Raw genomic sequence first — 23318 nt, forward strand, 5'->3', positions numbered from 1 at the left:
GAGAGAGAGATAGCGAGAGCAGGAACACAAGCAGGGGGAGTGGGAGATCGAGAAGCAGGCTTCCTGCCGAGCAGGGAGCCCGATGCGGGACTCGATCCCAGGACCCTGGGATCATGACCTGAGCTGAAGGCAGACGCTTAACGACTGAGCCACCCAGGCGCCCTGACTGCTTTTATTTCTAAGAACTCTTTCTTTTTTTTTTTTTTTTTTTAAGATTTTATTTATTTATTTGACAGAGAGAGACACAACGAGAGAGGGAGCACAAGCGGGGAGAGTGGGAGAGGGAGAAGCAGGTTTCCTGCTGAGCAGGGAGCCCAGTGTGGGGCTCGATCCCAGGACCCCGGGATCATGACCTGAGCTGAAGGCAGACGCCCAATGACTGAGCTACCCAGGCGCCCTGCCTTTTTTTTTTTTTTTTTCCTTTCTCTCACTCTCTCTTTTTTTTTTGGTAATCTGACTTCCTGTTTTATAGAATTCTCTTCTTGTTAAATGGATGCAATGTCTTATCTCTCTGGAAAATAAAGATAGTTTCTTGGCCTTTTTTCTCATGGGGCCTTTATCTGCCATGTGAGAGTGTCTGGGGGCCCTTGGGTGGTGGTTCACTCTAAGAGAGAGGCATGGGGAAGACAGGAGGACCCTCTGAGCACGAGGGGCTTGTCCACTGCCAGCTTCCCCGGAGGCTCATATAGCTTCAGGTTCTGGGTCTTTCCTCCAGAACATGGTCTTCCAAACACTGGGCTGTAGAGTGAAGGCCTGAGTGCCATACTGAAGGAGGCCACAGGTGGGCAGAAGGGCAAGTGGGTCGGCCTCAGCAGTTAGTGCAGATCTAGACACTCAGTGGCCACATAGTCTGCTTCTTTCATTATCCTCCCTGTGCCTTCTCAGCTGGGTGGGTTAATCCCCCCTCCCAGTCCAATGACTCTCCATTTTATGCTTTTCCAGATAATAAATCTCAGGTGTCTGTTAGTGTGGAAGTGGTTACCCAGCAGTGTGAAGTGGAAGAGGATGCCAGAAATCTTTCCATATACCCTTGGTCCCTGAGTGCCTGGCGTGCCCCGTTCAAAGCCTTGTGAAGATCTGGGGCTGTCACTGGATTGGCTCTCAGCCCTCCTCACTGTCACTTTCTTAGGACTCTGCTTTCTTGGTTGGCTTGCCATCTCCATCACCACTGGCCCATCAGCGTTCCAGTTTTTAAAATCCTGTTGTTGGAGCCATCACTCCTGTCCTTCCTGGCTCTGTGAGTTTGTGTTAGAAAAACAAAATTCCCCCTTTTCTGTAGTTTCAGTGGAGTTTTGAGATGCAACAAAATTAGACATGCAGGTTCAGTTCCTTATTCCAGCCTGGAGGTTCATATCTCATTTAATTTTATTTTTAAATGAAATTGTTGTCGAGAACATATTTATTTAGACTGTGGCTTAAACCAGCTTAATTTAAGTCAAAGTTGTGTTTCCTGCTTGGGGCCAGTGTAGTGATTTGCTTTCCTTCTGGTCTGTCTTCACTTCCTGGCCCTTCTCCTGGGGACAGGCTCACAGGATTCCTTGGCACTGGGGCGGGGCAGAAGCTTCGGGCTAGGCCTCCACCATGGCAATGCTTGGACCCAGCCGGCATTTAGAGAGGGTGGAACAGTTCTCTCTTGTGCTGGCCTGAGCTCTGCTTTACCAAACATAGAGTAATCCTAGGCTGTGCCACAAGTGCTGGGAACTTACTCCCAAACATACAGGGCCATTGCCCAGGAATGGGGTGCGGGTGGGGTGGGTGCTGCCCCAAGCACCTGATAGGGAAGCAGGGCTGCTAGAGCCTTGCTCCTCCAACATCAGGGACGGGCTTGAGCTGCCGAGGGCCTGGAGTATCAGGGGCACTTTTTGCTTGTCTCTTTGGTAGATGGTTGGTTAAAAATGTGGTAGGAATCTTTTTTAACTTGGCAAGATCTTTTTCCCTATATAGTATCTACTTTTTTCTTTTTTTTTTAAAGATTTTATTTATTTATTTGACAGAGAGAGACACAGCGAGAGAGGGAACACAAGCAGGGGGAGTGGGAGAGGGAGAAGCAGGCTTCCCACTGAGCAGAGAGCCCGATGTGGGGCTCGATCCCAGGACCCTGGGATCATGACCTGAGCCGAAGGCAGACGGTTAACGACTGAGCCATCCAGGCGCCCCTGGTATCTACTTTTGATGTTGTGCTTAGGAAAGCCTTCCTCAGCCCAATATTATATAACTATTCTCCTGTCGTTGTCTGGTACTTTGATGATTGGGGCTTTTACACATACAGGGTGAAGGGTCACCCAGGCAAGCTGCAAAGTCCTGTCCCAGGTGGGTGAACAGACTCTTTGCACACACAGGGGCCACTTCATCTGGAAGCTTCTCTTGTAGGGTGGGGTGAGGCAGGGCTGTCAAAACTCCTGCCCCATGAGATGTCAGTTGGTTGATGAGTGTGTGGTTCTCAAAAGAGGAGAGCCTTCCTCTGGGCAGAACAAAAACCTCACACAGATGGGTGGGCATCCTGTCCACCTGAGGCAGGAGGGTGAGTCTGTGACACTGAGAGGAGAAAGAACCTTCCTGGTTTAGACAGCAGCAGGAGACCAAGCAGAGGGCCTCGCTCTCCTGTGAATGCAAGCACATGTTCAGCAATGGAAAAGGAGGTTGAACCTGGAGAAGGGGCGGTGTTGAGGAGGGTGCTGTCGGGAGAGGTGGGAAGGCCCCTGGGTGTGAACCATGGCCCTTTGGAATGGAGCATGAGGGGAAGGTCAGGCAGCTGGAGGGCAGAGAAGGCCGCCGAATGCTTCTCATCGGCATACCTGTGCACAGGCCCTTTCTGAGAAGTGTTTTGGCAGCTGGGTGCCCTGAGGGCATGCTTCCAGGTGGCTCAGCTTCAGGGGGACAGCAGCTCTGCCTGAGGGAGCTGCATGCACTCACTGCTGTCATCTGCTAGGAAGGGGGCGACACCAGCGTCATTGAACGTTGGAGATATTTTGGGATGCGGTCTTACTGCGCAGTTAGGCAGACTGTTCTGATTTCTGTAACACACGCTAGTGCTTCCTATGTGCCAAGTGCCTGACGTCGTTAGCTACTATAATCCTCAGACCAGCCCCATGAGGTGAGGATGCGTAGGCCCCGCAAGGGGATGTCTTATCCAGGGTCGCCGGCTTGGGGGTGGAGTGGTAAGGGGCACACGGGGGCATTAGCACACTTGGAGCTTACAGCCATGTGTACCTTCCCAGGACACACAGTTTGCTAGGTTTTTGGCTTTATCCTGCACTGATTCAGATTACAAAAACTAGGAACCAACTCTAGGTGATGAATTGAGTTTCCCAGTTTGGGGACAGGGAAGAGTTGAGGCCGCAGAGCAGGCCAGATACTGGACAGGAGCGCTGTAGGCCGGGCCAAGGCCGGGCCTGGCCTCACACCCTGGCCTGTTCTGCGCACCTCCCTTCATCCTGGCCACAGCCCTTTCAGAGAGCTCCTTTATGAGTAGCATGTGTGGGGGATGGAGCGCCTCTCCCAAGACCCAGAGCTGGCGAGTGGCCAGATCGGAATTTGAGCCCCAGTCTGTGTGAGGTCTGTGTGATTCCAGAGCCCAGGCCCTTCTTCCTCTGTCTGCTTCCTGCAGGTCCAATGCCCAGTACTTCACCCACCCCAGCACATACTTTTCCCGTCACCCTGGTCTCTGCTGCCTGGACATGCTCGTTTGAGGCCCGGTTTCCCCTGTACCTGTCACACTGATGCTCAGTTCTGCACATCATGTCCCATCAGAAATGCATGGCATTACCACTCCTTGTGTTAAAAATAGCCAGTCATTTGTCTGGTGCTGATTACTGCCTGCTGCATACCAGTCCCTGCTCTCAAGGTGTTCGCAGGACGGCATGGCCAACCGAAAGGGAGCCTATACTTCCCACAGGAGGTGCAACAGGTGTGTTACAAGGTTTCTGTGAGGCAGAAAGTGGGGTGCCTGGGTAGGAGCACGGTTGGAGGGCCTAACAGGCTGGTGGGGTGGTTGGGCATCAGCACGCTTGGCAGCAGGGCCCTGGAAGGGTGAGGGAGTGTGCTCCATGGCTGTCTGCCTTGCTGCGAAGGAGCAAGGCCCTTGCCGGTGGGGACATAGCCTGGGCCACTTCCCGCTCCCACTGGCAGTCATGTGGCTTAGGGCGCTGGCGGAGGTGGTGGGGGTGGAGACAGAGGCCCATCAGGAAGGACCACCACAGGTGCAGTGAGAGATGGGGGGAAGGTTTAAACTTCAAGGAACAGAGGTCAGAATGTGGAAGTGAAGAGGGGGTTCCCAGGTTTCCAGTGTGGGCGATCGGTGGACAGACACAGAGCTAAGGTTACAGAGTGGTATGTCACTGCCCTCTGTGCAGGCAGGGTCTGGGCAGGAAGCCCTCCTCCGACCTCTTGGTGGTGGAGTTCACAGGGCCTGTGGGATGGATCAGGTCCTCCCCCAGGTGACTCAGGCCTAAACCAGACACCAGTTGAACCCTGACCAGGCAGACTGGTGTAGCCATGGCGACCAGGAAGAAGCTGTACCTGGGGAGCTGTGGAGCCCAGCTTGAAGCAACGGGCTGCGTGCTCTGAGCCAGTGTCAGTCCTCCATCCATCTCCTCAGAGGGCTGGGCACACCCAGGCAGTGGCCAGCAGACAGGCCCCTCTGTTATGGCGCTGGTGCCTTCCTGGCAGTCTCAGGTTTGGGGACAACTGCCTTGGTATTGGAACTGTGGCACAATAGCCATAGTTAGGGTCCACCCTTTGTGAGCTGACCCTGGTTTTGCTCCCTGACCTCCCCTGACTGGGCAGGCCCTTGTATTCCCGGCACTGACCTCAGGCTTGCTTGTGTGTGGGCGGAGCTCACTAGGACTTGCTGGTTCTTCTAAGTTGTTTCTCTGAGGCTGTAACTACCACTCTGTCTTTAGGGCTCTCTTCTTGTGTGCTAGTTTGCGTTTGCTTAGTGACGGTTGCTGGAAGGTTTTGTTTTCTGGACACAGAGGCTGAGGAATGGCCATCCAGGTCCCCCTGCTCCTGTAGGCATCCTGGGGACACAGCAGAGGGGGAGAGCAGCCGGTCCTACATCTGTGCGGGGGCCGCCCTGAATGTGGGGCTGGGACCCACGACAGGCTCATGCAGTGGGCATGTGGTCCTTGGTACAGAAGGAGGGACACCACCCCCTAAGCACTGATGGGAGAAGCTGTTCCCTGTGCAGTTAGAACCAGATAATGGATGGGCACCTCCGACAAGATGCTGAGCCGGCTGAAAAGGAAAGGACAAGCCCTCCTTGGGGGAAAATGTGGGAATGGTAACAGAAGCAGAACTGCCTGGTTTCTTTTTTGCCTCATCTGCAGACTAGAAACAGGAGCAAAAACATTTTTTAAAATATGGTTTGCAGAACTGAAAACACTGCTCAGGGTGCCTGCTCATTCTTCAGCCAACAAATATGCAGGGCCTGTTTGGGCAGGCGTTGTGTGCAGCAGTGGAAGGGACACGTACGCGACATGGGCACGGTGCTGTCTCACAGAGTCCTGGCGCCTGGCTGAAGAGCGGCCTTCCTCCTTGGCTTCATAGCTGCCCAGCACCTTCATGGACGTTTATCCCAGTTCTGTTTGCTCTTGCTAAGGTGTGCATTCTACCTTGTCAAGAAAGGCCTGATTCTGGCCTCCTGACCTGACAGTGTTCCTCAGGCTCTTTCAGTCACGTAACAGCCAATGCCCCCGCTGTGTGTGTCATCTGTGATGTTGCCTGGACCCAGATGGGGCAGGGCTCCTGCTCCAGCACATCCCCTGGCATCTGGTGCCTTTGGGCTTGGCGAGGTCCCCCCACCTCAAAGCTCTTGAGCTGATGTCTGTGTCTTGCCTCTGGGGATTGTGCCAGGTGTCTTTGCTGCGGTCAGGGTTCACAGAGTTTGTGTGGGGCCTGTGAGTCTGCCGACTCCATCAAAGTGGACAGCCAGCAGCCCGGGGAGGATGACTTTTAGCCAGCCGGGAGCCTGCCTAAGCCCTCGGGGATTGCTCATCTTGGGCACAGAGCCCATCTGCATAACTGAGTCCCGTCTCAGAGCCCTCAGCTCCCCTGTCTGCCTTTTTGTGCTTTGCACCTTGGTCCTGGCTCCACCTTCTACCCATGACCTCTCTACTTCCCCTCAGCCAGCCTCCAGCATGTCCCGCAGGCTAGCAAGTGCCCTCTTGGCTGTGTCCACTGCTCTCTCCTCCATTGGTCTGCAGCTCTGTGGCCCGCAGCCCTGGCAAGCCTCCCATGTCAGAGTTTGCCTCCCACTGCTCTTGGAAGGTGGGGGAGGGAACAGGGATGGCCCTGGGGGACACAGGTGAGGTGCCCTTCTGAAAGCGGGTTTGCTCAGTCGCCTCTTGTCGGAGATGCTCAGTGACTTAGAGCCTAACTGGGTGATCTCTGTGTGTGGATGCCTGCCTCACAGTGGCTAAGTCCTCCCGGCCTACCTGCCTTGCTTCCCCACGAGTTGGATACCACATTGTCCTCCTGCATTGTTCCTTTTGCCCCACTCTTGTGGCCCTGGTCACATTGCCCCTGTGCGTGGGTCTGCTCCATCCTGGCTGTCTGGCCAACAGGAACTTGTTGCTGCTTCTTTGCCTCAGTGCAGCTTGAGGAAGCAGACGGGGATAGAGACTGTGCTCCTGTGTTTAATGAGTTATCCATCAGTGTGGTGGGTCAGGGTCATTTTATGTTTCTTTACACATTAATACAGATTTGTCTAAGTCTTAGCACCTAGCCTCCTTTCTGGGTTTCTTTAAGGATCACAAACGTGACCATGCAGCCCCATGTGCACACTCTTTCAGTATCCTGGGGTGGGTTGGTTGGTTTGCTTGTTCATTTGTTTGGAGCGTCAGAAGGCTGTCTAGCACCAGCTGGACCAGGCTTGTTTGATTCTCTTGGGATGAAGCAACAGAGCCTTGATATGTTCGTTCATTTGTTTATCAGCATGCCCAGCTCTGGGAAGAAAGCAGGCTGTGAGCAGACGGGTCAGGCCCTGAGACCCAAGCCGATCATGCCCCTTCCTTTCTAACAGACGCATACATGTTCTTAGCTTTGTGTGTGTTTGGTGGGGTGTGTGCTGCCATTCACAGGGAGCTGAAGCTTAGTTGGTGTGCGTGGCTCCATCCTAGTAGAGCATCAACCAGTGAAAACCTGTGAGAGCCTTCCATCTCTGATTGGACATGTTTTGGCAAATGTGTGTGGTTTTTTTGGTTTTTGTTTTTTAAGATTTTACTTACTTATTTAGAACACAAGTGGGAGGAGGAGCAGAGGGAGAGGGAGAGAGAGAGCATCTCAAGCATACTCTGCACAGAGGGTAGAGCCCAGCCTCACAGCCCTGAGACCATGACCCAAGCCAAAATCAAGGGTCAGATGGCTAACCGACTGAGCCACCCAGGCTCCTGTTGGCAAATTTGTTAAGTAGTTTCCACATTTGTAAGGTTTATCTCCTTGGTCCCACTTGGAGAACCTGCACATCCCACATAAGGACCTTTACTTTGGGGCGCCTAGGTGGCTTAGTCGGTTAAGCATCTGCCTTTGGCTCAGGTCATGATTCTGGGTCCTGGGATCAAGTCCCACATTGGGCTCCCTGCTTAGCGGAGAGCCTGCTTCTCCCTCTGCCTGCCACTTCTCCCTGCTTGTGCTCGCTCGCTCTCTGACAAATAAATAAATAAAATCTTCAAAAAAAAAAAAAGGACCTTTACCTTGGGAGGGACTATGAGTTGACATTGCATGGCCCCTTTGTTTTACAGAGGAGGAGACCGGAGCTGGGGTCCCACTGTTCTTAATGCCAGAGTTGGCATGGGGGTACCCAGGCCACTCAGAGGGTAGGAAATAGAGGGTGCTGGCTGCTCAGCCATCTGCGTACACCTGATTTTGTGCTGGTTGTGAGCAACTCCTAGGGCCTGGCTCCTCTCATCCTTCTTGCCAGGGGTAGCTGCTTTGCTTTGTCTACCTTTGTCTACCTTTGCTGTTTCTTCCTTCTCATGGCTCTTCCCCCCTTACCTTGCTCAGCTTGCCTTTTATCACTCTGCTGAGAGTTCCTCCTTATATGCCTCTCCTGGACCTTAGTCAGGCTATTATGCTGGGGGACAGCGCCTCTTCCACCCAGGGGCAGCTGTTGAGCAGGGCCTGCTGGCCATGGGAACCCTACAGGAGCAGACTTACCGGTATGTGTGAACATCTCTTTTTCTTCTGTGTTACAGTGAGGATGCCATGAGAAAAGCTGGTGTGGCCCACAGTAAATCCAGCAAGGATATGGAGAGCCATGTGTTCCTGAAGGCCAAGACCCGGGTAAGGCCCTGGTGGGTGGAGCCCCGGGCAGAAAGCTCAGAGGCTCAGGAGGGGGAGGGTACAAGGCAGACTCTGGAAGCTCTCTGCCTGAGGAGTGGGGGCGGGGTGGCCACTCTCTGATTGACCATGGGCACTGTCCGCTTTACCTGCAGCATGCTGTGGGTCTTCCCATGTGTCCATGGTACAGTTATAGGGAGGGTACTGGGGGGGCATGCAGGATGCAGGCCCAGCCTTGACCACAACCCTGTTGCAAACACCCTCCATTCATGAGCAGCTCCCAGGAATCTTGTAGGGTGCTCACAGAGGTCCCAGCTGCTCCTCCGAATAAGAATGCTCCCCATGGGATCCTCACTAAAGCCCCACAGGGCCCTGATACGTGGGCCTAAAAGCATTCCTGTCCTCTTGTTAAGTGCTAAAGGCAGTGCTTGTGGAGGTTGAGGCCTTGAGCCTAGGAATGTCACAGGTGGAGTAGTTGGGAAGGCTTTCCGCTGTGTGAGCTCTCGTCCTGGGCCAGGTGCCATGGGCTTCATGTAACCACCTCCTTTCATCCTTTCATTGGAGTGTTCTCCCCAGGGCAGAGCTGTTTTAGTAGAAATGAAGCCGAACAGGCACAAGGAAGCCAGCAGCTTGTGTAGGGTTACCCAGCTTGCACAAAGAGGAGCTGATGCCTGGGGCTTTTCTTCTGCACTGCACCCACCCTGCCTCCCTCGCACATCCTGACCGTGCAGACCCTCGGCTGCACTGGGTCTGCTCTGAGCACTTTGTGCCTGAGTGTGGTGTTGGGAGTTCTAGGACATCCTTGCGTGTCAAGAATTAAAAGCAGATCTTACTTATGGCCCTTGATGGGAAACTGGTTTGGATAAACCAACTGTCAAGACATATAGAGGTCAATTCAGGAAATTTGGACATGGTCTGAGTATTTAGATCAGGTGAACATTTTTCAAAATGGAAAGATAGAGGTCACCAGCTGGAGAAAGCAGTTTCCAGAAGAGAGACCACCTGCATGATCTGGTCTTAGAGGTTAGAGCACACAGGTGTGTGTTTGTGACCACATGGAAGTGTAAGGAAGAACTCTGAGCACTGAGGCGCAGGGGTGTCTGCACTCTGGATATACATAATAAACATTTTCCTTTGTTTTAATAACTTTATTGAGATCTGTTTCATATACTGTACAATTCACCCATTTAAAGTGTATAATTCAGTGGTCGTAAGGATATTCACAGAGTGGTGCAACCATCACAACAATCTGAATTTTAGAACATTTTCTGAAAGAAACTTCATACCTGTTGGCTGGCACTCCCCATTTTCCCAGCCCTAGGCCACCACTTCCTGCTTTCCATTGCTATGGATTTGCCTTTTCTGAACTTTTCATATAAATGCAATCATACAGTAAATGTTTTTGTGACTGGCTTTCACTTAGGGTAATATTTTCAAGTTTCATCCACGGACCATTTTGTTGCATGTAGTTTATTCCATTTTACTGCTGAATAATATTCTGTTGTATGGGTATGCTGCATTTTATTTATCTGTTTATCAGTTGACGGTTGTTTGGATTGCTTCCACTTTTTGGCTATCAATAATGCTGCTGTGAACATTTGTGTACAAGGGGCACCTGGTCGGCTCAATCAGTGGAGTGTGCAACTCTTGATCTCGGGGTTGTGAGTTCGAGCCCCACGTTGGGCATAGAGATTACATAAAAATAAAATCTTAAAAAAAGAAAAACAAAACCAAAAATGTGTGTAGAAGCTTTCCTGTGTACCTAACATTTTCATTTCTCTTGGGTAGATACCTAGGAGTGGAATTGCTGGATCATATGGTACCGTAACACTGCCACACTGCTTTTGAAAGCAGCTGTATCATTTTACATTCCCACCGACAGGGTATGAGATTCCAATTTCTCCACATCCTTATCAACACTTGTTATTGTTTGTCTTTTTATTATAGCCATCATAATGAGTGTGAAGTAGTATTTCACAAAAGTTACGGTTTTGATTTGCGTTTCCCTGGTGACTAATGATATTGAGTATCTTTATATACTTGTTGGTCATTTGTATATTTTCTTTGGAGAAATGTTTCTTCAGATCCTTTGCCCATTTTAAAATTGAGTTCTTGGGTGTTTTTAATTGTAAGAGTTTTTAATGTGTTTTGGATATAAGTCTCTTATTGGATGTCGAATTTGCAGATATTTGGGGGAATGGGATGTTATTACTGGTTTTGTTAGTTTGTATTTTCTCAGAATTAAAAGAACTTTGATGAGGGCTTATTGAACTATTTCAGCTTTTGAAATGCAGAACTTGTTGGTTCCGTATTGTTATCGATTGTTTGATAAGGAACTACTATAAAATGTAATGGCCTAAAGCAATAAATTATTTCTCCTGATTCTGTGGGTTAGCAGTCGGGGCAATTGGAGTTGTCTGGCTGACCATTCTGCTGGTCTCCCGTGTCAGCTCTCGTGCAGCTATATTCAGCAGGTGGCTGGGCTGACCTGGAAGGTCCATAAAGGCTTCGCTCCTGTATCTGCACATCAGTTTTCCCAACGTGGCCTCCACGTAGTGTCTCCAGCAGTACAGCCTGCACTTCCTTACTACATGGCAGCTGGCTTCGGAGGAGGAAGTGGAAGCTTCCAGTCCTCAGAAGTCCTAGAACATCACTCTGATACGGCAGGTCCTAAGAGCAGTGGGAATTGCCTCCTTTTTTTTTTTTTTAAGATTTTATTTTGAAGCAATCCCTACACGCAACGCGGGGCTCGAACCCCCTACCCTGAGATCAAGAGTCGCACACTCCACCAGTTGAGCCAGCCAGGCGCCCCTCACCTCTGTCTTTTGATGTGAGCAGTGGCCTGTTTGTACAGAGAGGCCAGTGGTTGTTGGTGGCCCTCTTAGAGATTGGCTATCACAGATACTCTTCTATCATCTGGGGTACCTTCCATCCCAAAGAGGGCATCGAGCAGCACGACGGCCCCCTCACTGTCTCAGCCTCTGCCTTGCTATAGCCCACACTCTGAACCTTCCTGACTGCAGTCCTATTTCCTTTGATTAAGCTGGTCCTAAATCCCTAACTCCAAAGAGGAAAGGCTCCAACTATTTGGAAGAGAAGTATTTTTAACAGTTGTTGGAAATTTCCTGTTTGTTTTACAGAGACAGACATGCTGCTTGGGCACCGTTGTCTGAGGCCTCGCTTTTTACTACTGCTTAGGGTCCTCATAGAGCTGGGTGCCAGTCAGTGCAGTGAGGCCCTTCTGTGAGGACTGGTTGGATGACAGCCCGGGCACTCTTGTTGCCTGCCCTTCCCATCTGAGGCTCCATCAGAACAACTATGAAAGAATTGAAAAAGTGGGACCCTAGAGCAGGGGAGAAGGACGGGGAAGAGTAATTTCTCTGTTTCTGGATTCTAGGAGGGGCTGGGAGGTGTAAGAGGCCACAGAGAAGGGGCTGACCTTCCTGGGGAATCCTGGCAAGCTGGCAGGTCAGGAGGTGTCTACCCTGAAGGAAACTGGGGTGCTAATGGATACCTCAGGCTGCCTAGTTTTGTATGCTTCATGTGTGAGCTCATGTGATCCCACATCAGCTCTATGAAGCAAATACAGTACCACTGTCCCCAGTTTCAGAGAAGGAGGCTCTGGCATACAGATGCTAGGAAACTTACCCAGGAGGTCACAGATCTGGGTGGAGGTAGAGCCGGGAATGGAACCCAGATGGTCTGGTGTCACCACACTCTTAACCACTTCTTTTACTGCCTCCCATCTGTCAAAGTAAAAGATACCCAAACAGCCACTTTAATTCCTTAACACCTTTAATTCCTACAGATGGGACTACTCTCTGCCTAAAGGAGGCTGATGGAAGCAAAAATAATTGTGCCTGGGGATGGTGGGTTGTTGTGAGAGTGGCAACTCCAAACACTTGAACCAGCCTCTGAAGGTTCGGGAGGATTGGGCATCCCCTGGACGAGAGCACAGTCGGGGGTGCCGGGAGCTCTGTGTCGGTGCGTACAGTGGCAGGGTGTAATGATGCTTACTGAAGCTGGGTGCATTTCCGAACATTTGCTTATTATTTGGTTGTTTTTACATTAAGCCTGTAAGTTAAAGACTCATCTACTCTTTTACATTTAATATAGTGTTATGCAAAAGTAGTATACGTTTCTGGTTTACAGTGTAGAAAGGACTAGTACAGAACTAAACCCCCACTGGGAAGCCAGAGTGAAACGGGATGAAGGAGGCTGTGAGCATCAGGAGTGGGAAAGCTACCTTAGGATCAGTCAAAGAGGAGGGCCTGAGCTTAACAGCCAGCCGCCTGGAATAAATAGGGACAAAAACAGTCTGGGAAATAGGATCAGGTGCAGCCATGCTCCCAGCAAGGGAAGAGGAGGATGTCTGCGTAACATCTGATAAAAGGAGGTGTTTTTCAGGGGCATCTGGGTGGCTCAGTCGTTAAGCGTCTGCCTTCAGCTCAGGTCATGATCCCAGGGTCCTGGGATCGAGCCCCGCATTGGGCTCCCTGCTCGGCGGGAAGCCTGCTTCTCCCTCTCCCATTCCCTGTGGTTGTGTTCCTGCTCTCGCTATCTCTCTCTGTCAAATAAGTAAAATCTTTTTTAAAAAAAGGAGGTGTTTTCCTACCTTTGGCCTTTTTTTTTTTTTTTTAGATTTTATTTATTTATTTGAGAGCGAGAACGAGAGAGAGAGCACATGAAAGGGGGGAGGGTCAGAGGGAGAAGCAGACTCCCTGCCGAGCAGGGAACCTGATGCGGGACTCGATCCAGACACTCCAGGATCATGACCTGAGCCGAAGGCAGTCGCCCAACCAACTGAGCCACCCAGGCGCCCACCTTTAGCCTTTTTAAGGGAACTCACAAGCCTGGAGTCTGGCTTTGACTGAATCTGAATATACCTTCTGCTATCCCTGTTTAATCAAGAGCAGCTATTGGACCACCCAAGAATTCAGGCATTAGAAGCACTGCATCTTAGAGCTGAGAAAAGCACAACTGTGTACACTGAAAAATGTGAACACATGAAAAGACTGGCCTTTTCTTTCTTTTTTTCTTTTAAAGTAAGTTCGTGCCCAACATGGGGCCTGATTTTGTGACCCCGAGATCAAGAGTCACATGCTCCACCAACTGAGGTAGCCGGGCGCCTCAAGACAAGCATTTCTTTAACAATTGCTGAGATCTGCCAGGAAAGCCTAGGGGGGTGTAGCTGGTTCATGAGGAAGGTCCAGTAGGCAGTGCTCCTTCCCTCCGTTCTGTCTAAATGTGTGACAGTCGAGACTCCTGCACCATCCTTAGTAAACATACTTTTTCAGAAGCTTCACTGTCAGTTCTGATTGTTTGGTTTTCACCAGCTGTGTTTGTTGTAGCATGTGTTGAGGCTGAGAGAAGTACACACTTTGCTAGCCCTTGTGACATTTTCTCCTGTTTACCTGTGAAGAAGGAGATGTAGGGCAAGTCACTGGTAGCATGGGGAGCTAGCTTGCTTGTTTACTTGCTTTATTTTATGTTATTTATTTATTTATTTTACTTTTCTTATTTTTATTTATTTTTGGTTTGGGGTGGTGGTGGTGGTTGTTGTTGTTTTAATTTTAACGAAGCTGCACACCCAGCATGTGGCTTGAACTCATGATCCTGAGATCAGGAGTTGCATGCTCTACCAACTGAGCCAGACAGTCGCCCCTCTGTCTTAGTTTTAAATGTAAGCCGGGTAAGGAGACCACTGGCATTTGTTTTATTATTCATTTTTTGTATATATATATTTTAGAATATATAAAAATATTTTAGAATATATAAAAATAAAATGTTGGGGCACCTGGGTGGCTCAGTTGGTTAAGCAACTGCCTTCGGCTCAGGTCATGATCCTGGAGTCCCGGGATCGAGTCCCACATCGGGCTCCCTGCTCAGCGGGGAGTCTGCTTCTCCCTCTCACCCTCCTCCCTCTCGTGCTCTCTGTCTCTCATTCTCTCTCAAATAAATAAATAATCTTTTAATAAATAAATAAATAAATAAATAAATAAAATGTTAAAATATATGACTCCCAATGCGATACTTACCAAAGGCCTCCTGTTGCCAAGAACACTGGCTCTGGAGTACCTGCTCTGGGATTTGATACATTTTTCAATATATGAGGAAAACTTTCAAACAGACTTTGTAGAAACTGACAAACTGATCCTAAGGAAATTCAAGGGACCCGGAATACTCAAAACAATCTTGGAAAAGAAAATATTTGGAAGACTCCTATTTGTGAATTTTTAAATGTACCACAAAGCTACAGTAATCAAGACCGTGTCATACTAGCATAAAGATGAACATACAAATCAATGGGGTAGAATTGAGAATCTACAAATAAGCCTTTGTGTTTACAGTTAATAGATTTTTTTTGACATAGGTACTAAAAGATTTCAGTGGGGAAAGATAGTCTTTTCGACAAATGGTGCTGGGACAACTGGATTACTATATATAAAATATTGAGGTTGGATCCCATCTTCACACCATATACAAAAATTAACTCAGAATGGATCAAAGGCATAAATTTAAGAGCTAAAACTATAAAGCTCCTAGAAGAAAATGTAGGCATAAATCTTTGTGACCCTGGATTAGGCAGCAGTTTCTGACATGTGACACTAAAAGCACAAGCAACAAATGAAAACCTTAGTTTGACTCATCAGAATTAAAAACTGTTAGGGCGCCTGGGTGGCTCAGTTGGTTAAGCGACTGCCTTCGGCTCAGGTCATGATCCTGGAGTCCCGGGATCGAGTCCCGCATCGGGCTCCCTGCTCAGCAGGGAGCCCGCTTCTCCCTCTGACCCTCCCCCCTCTCATGTGCTCTCTGTCTCTCTCATTCTCTCTGTCTCAAATAAATAAATAAAATCTTTAAAAAAAAAAAAAACTGTTAAAAAGGGGTGCCTGGGTGGCTCAGTCGTTAAGCGTCTGCTTTTGGCTCAGGTCATGGTCCCAGGGTCCTGGGATCGAGCCCCGCATCCGGCTCCCTGCTCTGCAGGAAGCCTGCTTCTCCCTCTCCCACTCCCCCTGCCTGTGTTCCCTCTCTCACTGTGTCTCTCTCTGTCAAATAAATAAAATCTTAAAAAAAAAAAAAACTAATAAAAATAATTAAAAACTATTGTGCATCAAAGGACACCATCAAGAGAGTGAAAAGACAACCCATGGAACGGGAGAAAATATTTGTAGATCGTTTATCTGATAAGGGACTGGTATCCAGAGTATGTAAAGAACTTCTCCAGCTCAGCAATAACAACAAAAAACCCAATTCAAAAAAAAAAAAAAAGGGTAAAGGACTCTAACAGACATATCTCTAAAGAAGACATACTATGGCCAAGAAGTACATGAAAGGCTGCTCAACATCACTAGTCATTAGGGAAATGCAAATCAAAATCACAATGAGACACACTTCACACTCATGACGGCTGGAGACCTTGGAACCTTCTGCGTTGCTGGAAGGAATGTAAAATGGTGCAGTCACCGGAAAACAGTGTGGTGATTCCTCAAAAAATTAAATAGTTACCAAATGTCCACAAAACCTTGTACATAGATATTCGTAGCATCATTCATAAAAGCCAAAAAGTGGAAATAACCCAAATGTTTATCAGCTAATGAATGGATAAACAAAAGGGGGTATATCCATACAATGGAATGTGATCTGGCCATATAAAGAAGTGAAATACTGATACATGCTGTAACATGGATGAATGTTGAAGACATCATGCTAAGTGTAATAAGTATTACATAGTGGTCCATATTATGCAACATGATTGCATTTGTGTAAAATGCCCAGAATAGGCAAATCTATAGGGACAGTGTATTAGTTTCCTATAGCTGCTGTAACTAATTACCAGACTTTGGAGGCTCCAGTCTCCAGGCTCATGGCTTTGGCCTCTTGGCCTGAAGCTCTGCCCTTGTGGTCATCTTTCCTTTTCTTGTAGAGTAGCACATGTTTGCAGCTGGGTCATTTTATCAGCCTGTTTCCTGCTTGTAGAATTTTGGGAATCTGATACCCTTATTTGATTTCATCCAGTCTCTCTCCTTTTCAGGCCAAACTGTCAGTGTTTCTGCTGGTGTAACACTCACATGCCTTCGTGGGTCTCCCCATGTATGTGACAGGATTCATGCCATTAGACAAGGGGCTTCTCCACCGATCTTTCCTGTATGATTTCATCCCTGCCCTTGGCTTCTGTGAGATGATTCACAGTTGAGGGGATTCGTGAATTCTGTGTCCACTTTCTTTGGCACTAGCAAAATTTGTGTCCAGCCACACTGTGGCCTTTTCTCCAGGAGTGCACCTTCATAACAGTGAATCTCCCCAGTTCAGCTTGGTTTTTTTTTGTTGTTTGTTTGTTTGTTTTCAATTTGGATAGCCTAGGAGTTTCCCAAACCCTTCAAGTCCAGGTTCCTTTTTGCTTAATGGTTCTTCCCTCAGTTTCTCTGTCTCCTCTCACATTTTACTCTGAGCAACAAGAAGCCAGGCCAGACCTTCTTTTTTTTTTTTTTTTTTTTAAGATTTTATTTATTTATTTGTCAGAGAGAGAGACAGAACACAAGCAGGGGGAGAGGCAGGCAGAGGGAGAAGCAGGCTCCCTGCCGAGCAAGGAGCCCGATGTGGGACTCGATCCCAGGACCCTGGGATCATGACCTGAGCCGAAGGCAGCCGCTTAACCGACTGAGCCACCCAGGCATCCCAGAGGGAGAAGCAGGCTTCCCGCCGAGCAGGGAGCCTGATGTGGGGCTCGATCCCAGGATCCTGAGATCATGACCTGAGCCGAAGGCAGCCGCTTAATGACTGAGCCACCCAAGCGCCCTCAGGCCAGACCTTCAACATTTTGCTTGGAAGTCTACTCAGCCAAAGCTCTAAATTCATTGCTTACAAGTTCAAATTCTGCCTTCCACACAACTAGGATACAATTCAGCCAAACTTCTGCCACTAGGTAACAAGGGTTCTCTCTCCTTCAGTTTCCAGTGACATTTTCCTCATTTTCTCTGAGCCCTCCCCAGAAATACCTGTAACATTCATCTTTCTACCAACATTCTGGTTTTGATGATATACATGTATTCTCTAAGATGATATGGAGCTTTCTCTGCCAGGTTCCTCACTTCCCTGTGAGTCCTAAGTGGCAGAGTCTTTGGCATGCGTGTTTCTCCCAACAGTGTCCCCTGTTGCCTGACTCCCTCCTTTTTGCCCCTTATTTCTTGTGAACTGGGTGTTAGATGGGGAGAGCCCAGGGTTGCAGTGGTGTCATGAGCAAGAATATGTCTGAGGTGGTGCCCTGTGTTCATATTTCCCCACAAGACCACAGTTGGCCTGGAGTTCAGAGAGTGACAGCCTGACTCTTCTCCTAAAAAGTTCCCCATCCACTTGTCATCTGTTGGTTCCACCATTTAATTGGGTGTCACAAAATGGTAATTGTCCTTAATTCTGGCTTCCCTTACACATTTATGGAAGGAATTTTTCTGCAAAGAAGGGTTTTCTTTCATCAACCAAGACTCCATGGTTGCTTGAAACACAGCCTCTTCTGGATGACCAGGAATGCTTTCCTGTCCATTGTCACTTTGTAGCCCTGGACTTGCTACCCTTGGTTACCCCCAGGGGCGATCAATAGGGCTTGGGGATGGGAGTGAGGGTGGGTCCTCTTCCTGTGAGTATTATGAGCTTGGGGTTCTGCATCTTGTGTGTTTCAGTCCATTGCAGTGGTTCATTCTGATGCTTCCATAGTCCCTTCCTCACCCAGGGGCAGCCCCCAAGCACCCTCTGTCCCTCTTAGGACCCCTTATCAGGACTCCTTTCGTCTTTTGCAGCTTACTTGAGTCTTGGTCCCTGAATGGGCCGTTCCTCTATGGAGCCCTGGTTCCTTTTTGAGGGTGAAATGGTATTTAGAGCATGCAGTGTGGACACTGGTGCTAATGGTTTCTGCACCTTTTTGTGAACAGAGCTAAGAAGTAGTATGTTTTGGTCATAACAAGCGACAGCCTGAAAAATCCCATAATTTTACACTGATATTTCCCATTCCAATTTAACCTTACAGGTTTTACTTTCATTTTAAACATGTATCTTTTCTCTTAATGTGAATATCTTGGCTTCTAATACCATTAGCATAATTACTTGCTCTACTCTAAAGTACTTTTGGGGGGTGCCTGGCTGACTCCGTCAGAGGAGCATGCAACTCTTGATCTCGGGGTTATGAGTTCGAGCCCCACGATGGCTGTAGAGATTACTAAAAAAAAGTAAATAAACTTAAAAACATAAAACAAAGTACTGTTGAAATGAACATACTAATATTACCACTAATACTAGTAACAGTAACAAAATATGGAATGAAGTTTAAGATTTCTTTGCAGCTCTGTTAGTCCTTAAAGTGTGTCCCTTCCACTAAGGACATGCAGTTTTTTGTTTTGTTTGCTTCTTTGTTTTTTAAAATGATCACTCACAAGGGTTCTTTTCCCTCTGTGATTCTGATACTAACTTGATAGTTAGCTCATACATTTCAGTTTATTTTGAAGTTTTAGGAATTGTACTTTTTCTTTGGTTTAGTTTTATGTTCAATTTGATAAAAAAAGTACATGCTTCCAATGTGAAAACCATATAACAAGGTGTGAAATCTCATTTTCAGCCCAATCCCTGATACCTCTGGTGGTAACAGTTTATGTCCGATTTTGGTTTATCCTTCCAACATTTCTTTTTGCAGATCCAAGCGCATATATGTATTCAGATTCCCCATGTCTTATACAAAAGGTAGTGTACAGTGTGTAGTTTGTGGTGCCTGGAATTCTATATGGAGCCTGTGTGTGTCCCTCTCCTGCTGCTCCCTCCACATCCCTGTGGGGAGGCATCCTTCACCCTTGTCGTTGGGCCTTCATGCTAATCTTGCACAGGTCAAGCAAGGGTTTAAACTGTAAAGCTTTCCCCACACGTTTCTGCCTTCTCATTTGCAAACCAGACACCACGCACCTGCCTCAGCAGGTGGCTGGAAGAATTAAATGCATTGATATATGTAAGGGTTTAGAGCTGTGCCCGACACCACTTTAAGTGCCAGAGTGTTAGCTGTTATTACACCCAGCCTCATGTTGTAGCTGTGACACTTAGATTTTTGATGTTGAGTGGGGGAGATGGTCAAGACTGAGTGAAGGTAAGGGACATCACACATTCTTCAGCCCTTTCTCTGGGGCAGTCCCAGAAAGTGAGGTGCCTTGGAGCAGAAGAGGGTAGCAGAGCCTGGAAATTTCTCATACGGGGGCAGGTCAATCAGGACTTCTGAGTTAGGGGCCAGGGGAGTAAAGCAGGCCGCCCTGGGGAGCATGAGAGGTGCAGTCTCGGACCTCGGGGCCTTCCAGGGCAGGAACACTGGCAGCAGATATGCAGCACTCAGCTCCCCGTGCTTCCTGGATGTCTTGGCCTTTGCAAGAATCTTGGAGATGTATTTAACCTGCAAGAAAACCTCTTGGCGGCCGTGGGACTAACTGCTTCCTGTGCCTATGTCTCTGGTCAGGTGGCCACATTCCTCCCTCCCTCCCCCATCCCCCAGTTTTCATCATGCTGGTCTGGTCTGGTCCCCAGAGCCTCCACTCTACCCACCTGGCAACGGGGTGGCCCCAGCTGGAAGCAGACCACGCTGGCCATCCAGGTCTGGGCTCAGGCCTGCAGCGGGGCTCTGAGCACCCTGTCCTGGTTCTATATTAAAGGCTTTGGGGACATGCTCCTGAGCTCCATTTTTACTGTATCTTGTGTCTGAGTAAAAGTATCTGGTTGCTTTCTCAACCTATTACCTCGTTTTATCTTTTATGGAAGTAGAGAAAACTCTACAGATTCTTTTAAGGTATCCCCAGTTTAACAGATGGCCCATGGCCTTAACAAGACATCAGAAATTGACCTGGCAAGCTCCCAATCCTCGTTTCCTTGTATTTGGCCACATCATTTCCTGAACTTCCTTCAGGCCCCCCACTTCCTTGCTCCCTGCTCACCACACTGCTGTCCTTTAAGGACCAGCCTCAGCAGGTGATCCACAGGCAAGAGCCCAACTCCAGGGGGCTTCCTTCACCCCTAGCACATTGTCTTTCCTGTCAGAAATTGGTGGGGGCAGTTGGAAATTGGGAGTGTTGACAATACCTGCTAAGTGTCTCTTTGCTCCAGCAGAGGCTCATTGTCCCTCTTCCTGTACCTGCCCCCTTGGCATGTGCTTATCATCCGGCTTTGCCTTTTCCCCTCGTGTTTGCCTCTGCTGATTCCCCTGGCCAAAAGACAGTGGTAGGGTGAAGTTTGGAGACAGATGAGGAGTGATGAAGATTTACAAAGTGTGCTTATATTTTTGTATTCACTTTTCCCTGAAGGTGTCTCCAATGACAGTAGGTTTACTGTTTGTGCTTGGGCTCACTGGCCTGTGTCCCCAGGGTAGTAGCACTGCAGGTGGCGCAGCGGGTCCTGGGTTGTGTGGGTGTCGTCCCGTCAGTCTGCTGCCGAGTGGACTGTCAGTGTTGCGATGACTTAGGAAGGAGGGTTGTGTGAGCAGGGCAGAGAGCAAAGGCTTTGCCCATGCAGAGATGCCTTGCCGGATGGATGGGCATTTCGGGGGAAGGGGGGGAGGGGGAAGGATTCTGAAATCTAAATCTAAAATCTTCTGAAATAAGATTTTAACTCAGATATGCCGTCGTGAAGACAAAGGACGGACTTAGAGTGGTGATTTCCCCCAAACCCCTGGGAGCGGGTGTCCTTGGTTGCAAAGAGGACAACCGGTAGAAGGCAGGTCCTGCTGTGCAGTTCCAGAAACCCAGCAGTGGGGAAGACGAGGGCCCTCGGCAGTGGCCTTCACCACCCTTGAGTGGCCCTGTGCCCTCTCCCTTGCCTGTGCAGTAAATTCAGACTCACACAGATTCTGAAAAGCACAGCCAGGGGCGCACATCCAGATTTGCATGCAAGCACGTCAGCAGTGAAAGAGCAACAGGCCGTGTATTAAAAGCGAAAGTACTTGGATACAAATAGTGCAAAGACAAAAGCGGCCCGCCCAATGTCTACTGCTGATGTGCCTTGTGACCTCAGGCTGGCCCCTCGTCCCCTTGGTGAAAGGAGGGGTGCCTGAGCTTGCTGACGGCCCTCTCGGGTGAGCATCTACCCCAGGCTGGAAGGAGCAGCAGTTTGACGCCTCTCGGTATCCCTCTTGGCTTTTTGTTTCTTTGTGCTTTTTGTTGGCCTGCTGTAGCTGAGCACTGACAGCTCTTCTCTGAGAGATGGATTCCAGAGGAGGCCGAGCCAGGCGGGCCGGCAGCCTTTCAGGAAGAACCCGGTGCTCTGTGACACGGCAGTGCAGGGGGGCGGGAAGGGGCGTCACACGGCTTCACTTCTTCATCTCGGTTTAAACTGCTTCCTGTTTTTACTTGTAGGACGAATACCTTTCTCTCGTGGCCAGGCTCATTATCCATTTTCGAGACATTCGTAAGTAAAAATTTACATTTCTGGGTGGTTTGGATGGCCAGGAGGGGCTGGCCCTTTCTTGGCCACAGTGCCTGCGGCGGAACGTCTGTGTAAAAAGCTCCTGCTTTCTGGGAAGGTCGATGTTGCATTGCATTTGATTCTGTTTCCCATCCTCTCAGAGCCTCAACCTCAAAAATGCTGATTTTGGCATAATGGAAATGTTAGCCTCCAAGTGGTCTGGACTGCTATTTTTGCTTGTCCATGAACATCTTCTTTTTCAAACGACTGTTGCCTTTGTCTCTAGGCAGTTCTTAAATAAGCCAGGTTTACCCTGGAAAAGAAACTTCCTTCCCTAGGAGTTGGTTTTATTGACCTGTGGGAGTCTGACCTAAATGCGTGTTCCTGTCAGGCTGGAACTTCACGAGTCTTGCCTCACCCTCCCTGCCCTGCTGAGGGTCGCCTGGCGCCTGCTGCATCCCACCCCCTCTGATTCACAGGGTCCTGCTGGGGTCCTGTCAGCCCAGTCTGGCAGTAGCAGTGGCCCTTGAGAAGTGTGTGTCCTTGCAGACTGAGCTCAGGGGTCTTTGTGGTCTTTTGTGTGTTATACATAAGCATGGAGGACACTGAGTATTCCTAAAGGAAACCAGGTTGGCGGGGCCTTCTGAGGTTTCAGCCAACAGCGCCGCCTGCCTGCTTGCAGTTATGTGACCACAGGAGATGGGCTTCTCTTGACACAGCCTTTCTGTGGAGTGCATTACTTGGCACGTCCAGTGGTTTCTACCCGTGCTTGTAGAGGTGGCAACAGCTTTAGTCAGTAAGCTCAGACAAAAGAAGATGTTGCGAACCCCAGAGTCCCTGTGTGGCCCATAGGTTTTGCTTCTTTCCATACTAACTTTTTACCAGAATGGCCAGCCAGATGAACTTCACTTGATTCCACTTTCTTTGGCATGTTTGGGAAGGTCCTGTGGTGTTTAGAACAAATTGTTGGAACTAGGAGCCTGGGGAATGAGCAGCCTGGATGAGACGCCTTGGTTTGCCCTGGCAAGTGGCTCTGCTTGTCGAGGCTGGGCTGTCCTGGCCTGTTTGGGAGGCGGCCCTGGCGTAGCAGCGCACAGCCCTGTGGGCCAGGAGTGTCGCCTGCCTTCTCACCAGCTCATCGCTCACCTGGGGAGGAGGCCCTGTTGCAGTGCTTGCCCCCTGGTACTAGGGGCAGCTATAGATCCGGCTTCTAGCCAGCCTTGGACAGACTCACTTTCCTCATGGAGAAAGTAGGGATGCTGCCTCATCAGAGCGGGCTGAAAAAGGAGGTGTCGTGGAAGTCTCGGCACCATTCTGGACCCATCGTGGGTCTCTACAGCTCTCGTGTTTGTTGCTCAGGGCCCCACTGAGACCCTGTACCCAGGAAGGAAGGAGAGCCAGAGTAGGCCCACAGCAAGCTTCTGCCTGAGAAGCAGTTCTCTGAGGCCCTGGCTTGACTTTGGGTGGCTCTGTACGCTTTTCCCTCAGACCCCCTTGAGTGTCAGCTCTGCCAGGAGTGGACACACATGAGTGCACACAGGCTCGCACACTTGAGATATCTTTTATCTTGTGTTTAGTTTCAGCAAATGACCACTAGGCAAATGCCTACAAAGCTGACTTACCGTGGA

The 23318-nt window shown here is 49.2% G+C and overlaps 1 protein-coding gene across 3 annotated transcripts in view; it reads left to right on the forward strand.

Annotated features, from left to right (window-relative positions):
- Window positions 1-23318, forward strand: part of MED15 (mediator complex subunit 15) — a 62305-nt gene that overhangs the window by 15420 nt on the left and 23567 nt on the right. For all 3 annotated transcript variants that reach the window (XM_044920873.1, XM_021687886.1, XM_044920874.1), the window contains exons 2-3: window positions 8193-8280; window positions 21642-21693. In XM_044920873.1, the coding sequence (XP_044776808.1) occupies window positions 8193-8280; window positions 21642-21693 (140 nt within the window). The remainder of the gene's footprint in view (window positions 1-8192; window positions 8281-21641; window positions 21694-23318) is intronic.

The sequence above is a fragment of the Neomonachus schauinslandi genome, chromosome 14 (genome assembly GCF_002201575.2).
Source record: "Neomonachus schauinslandi chromosome 14, ASM220157v2, whole genome shotgun sequence".
NCBI lineage: Eukaryota > Metazoa > Chordata > Mammalia > Carnivora > Phocidae > Neomonachus > Neomonachus schauinslandi.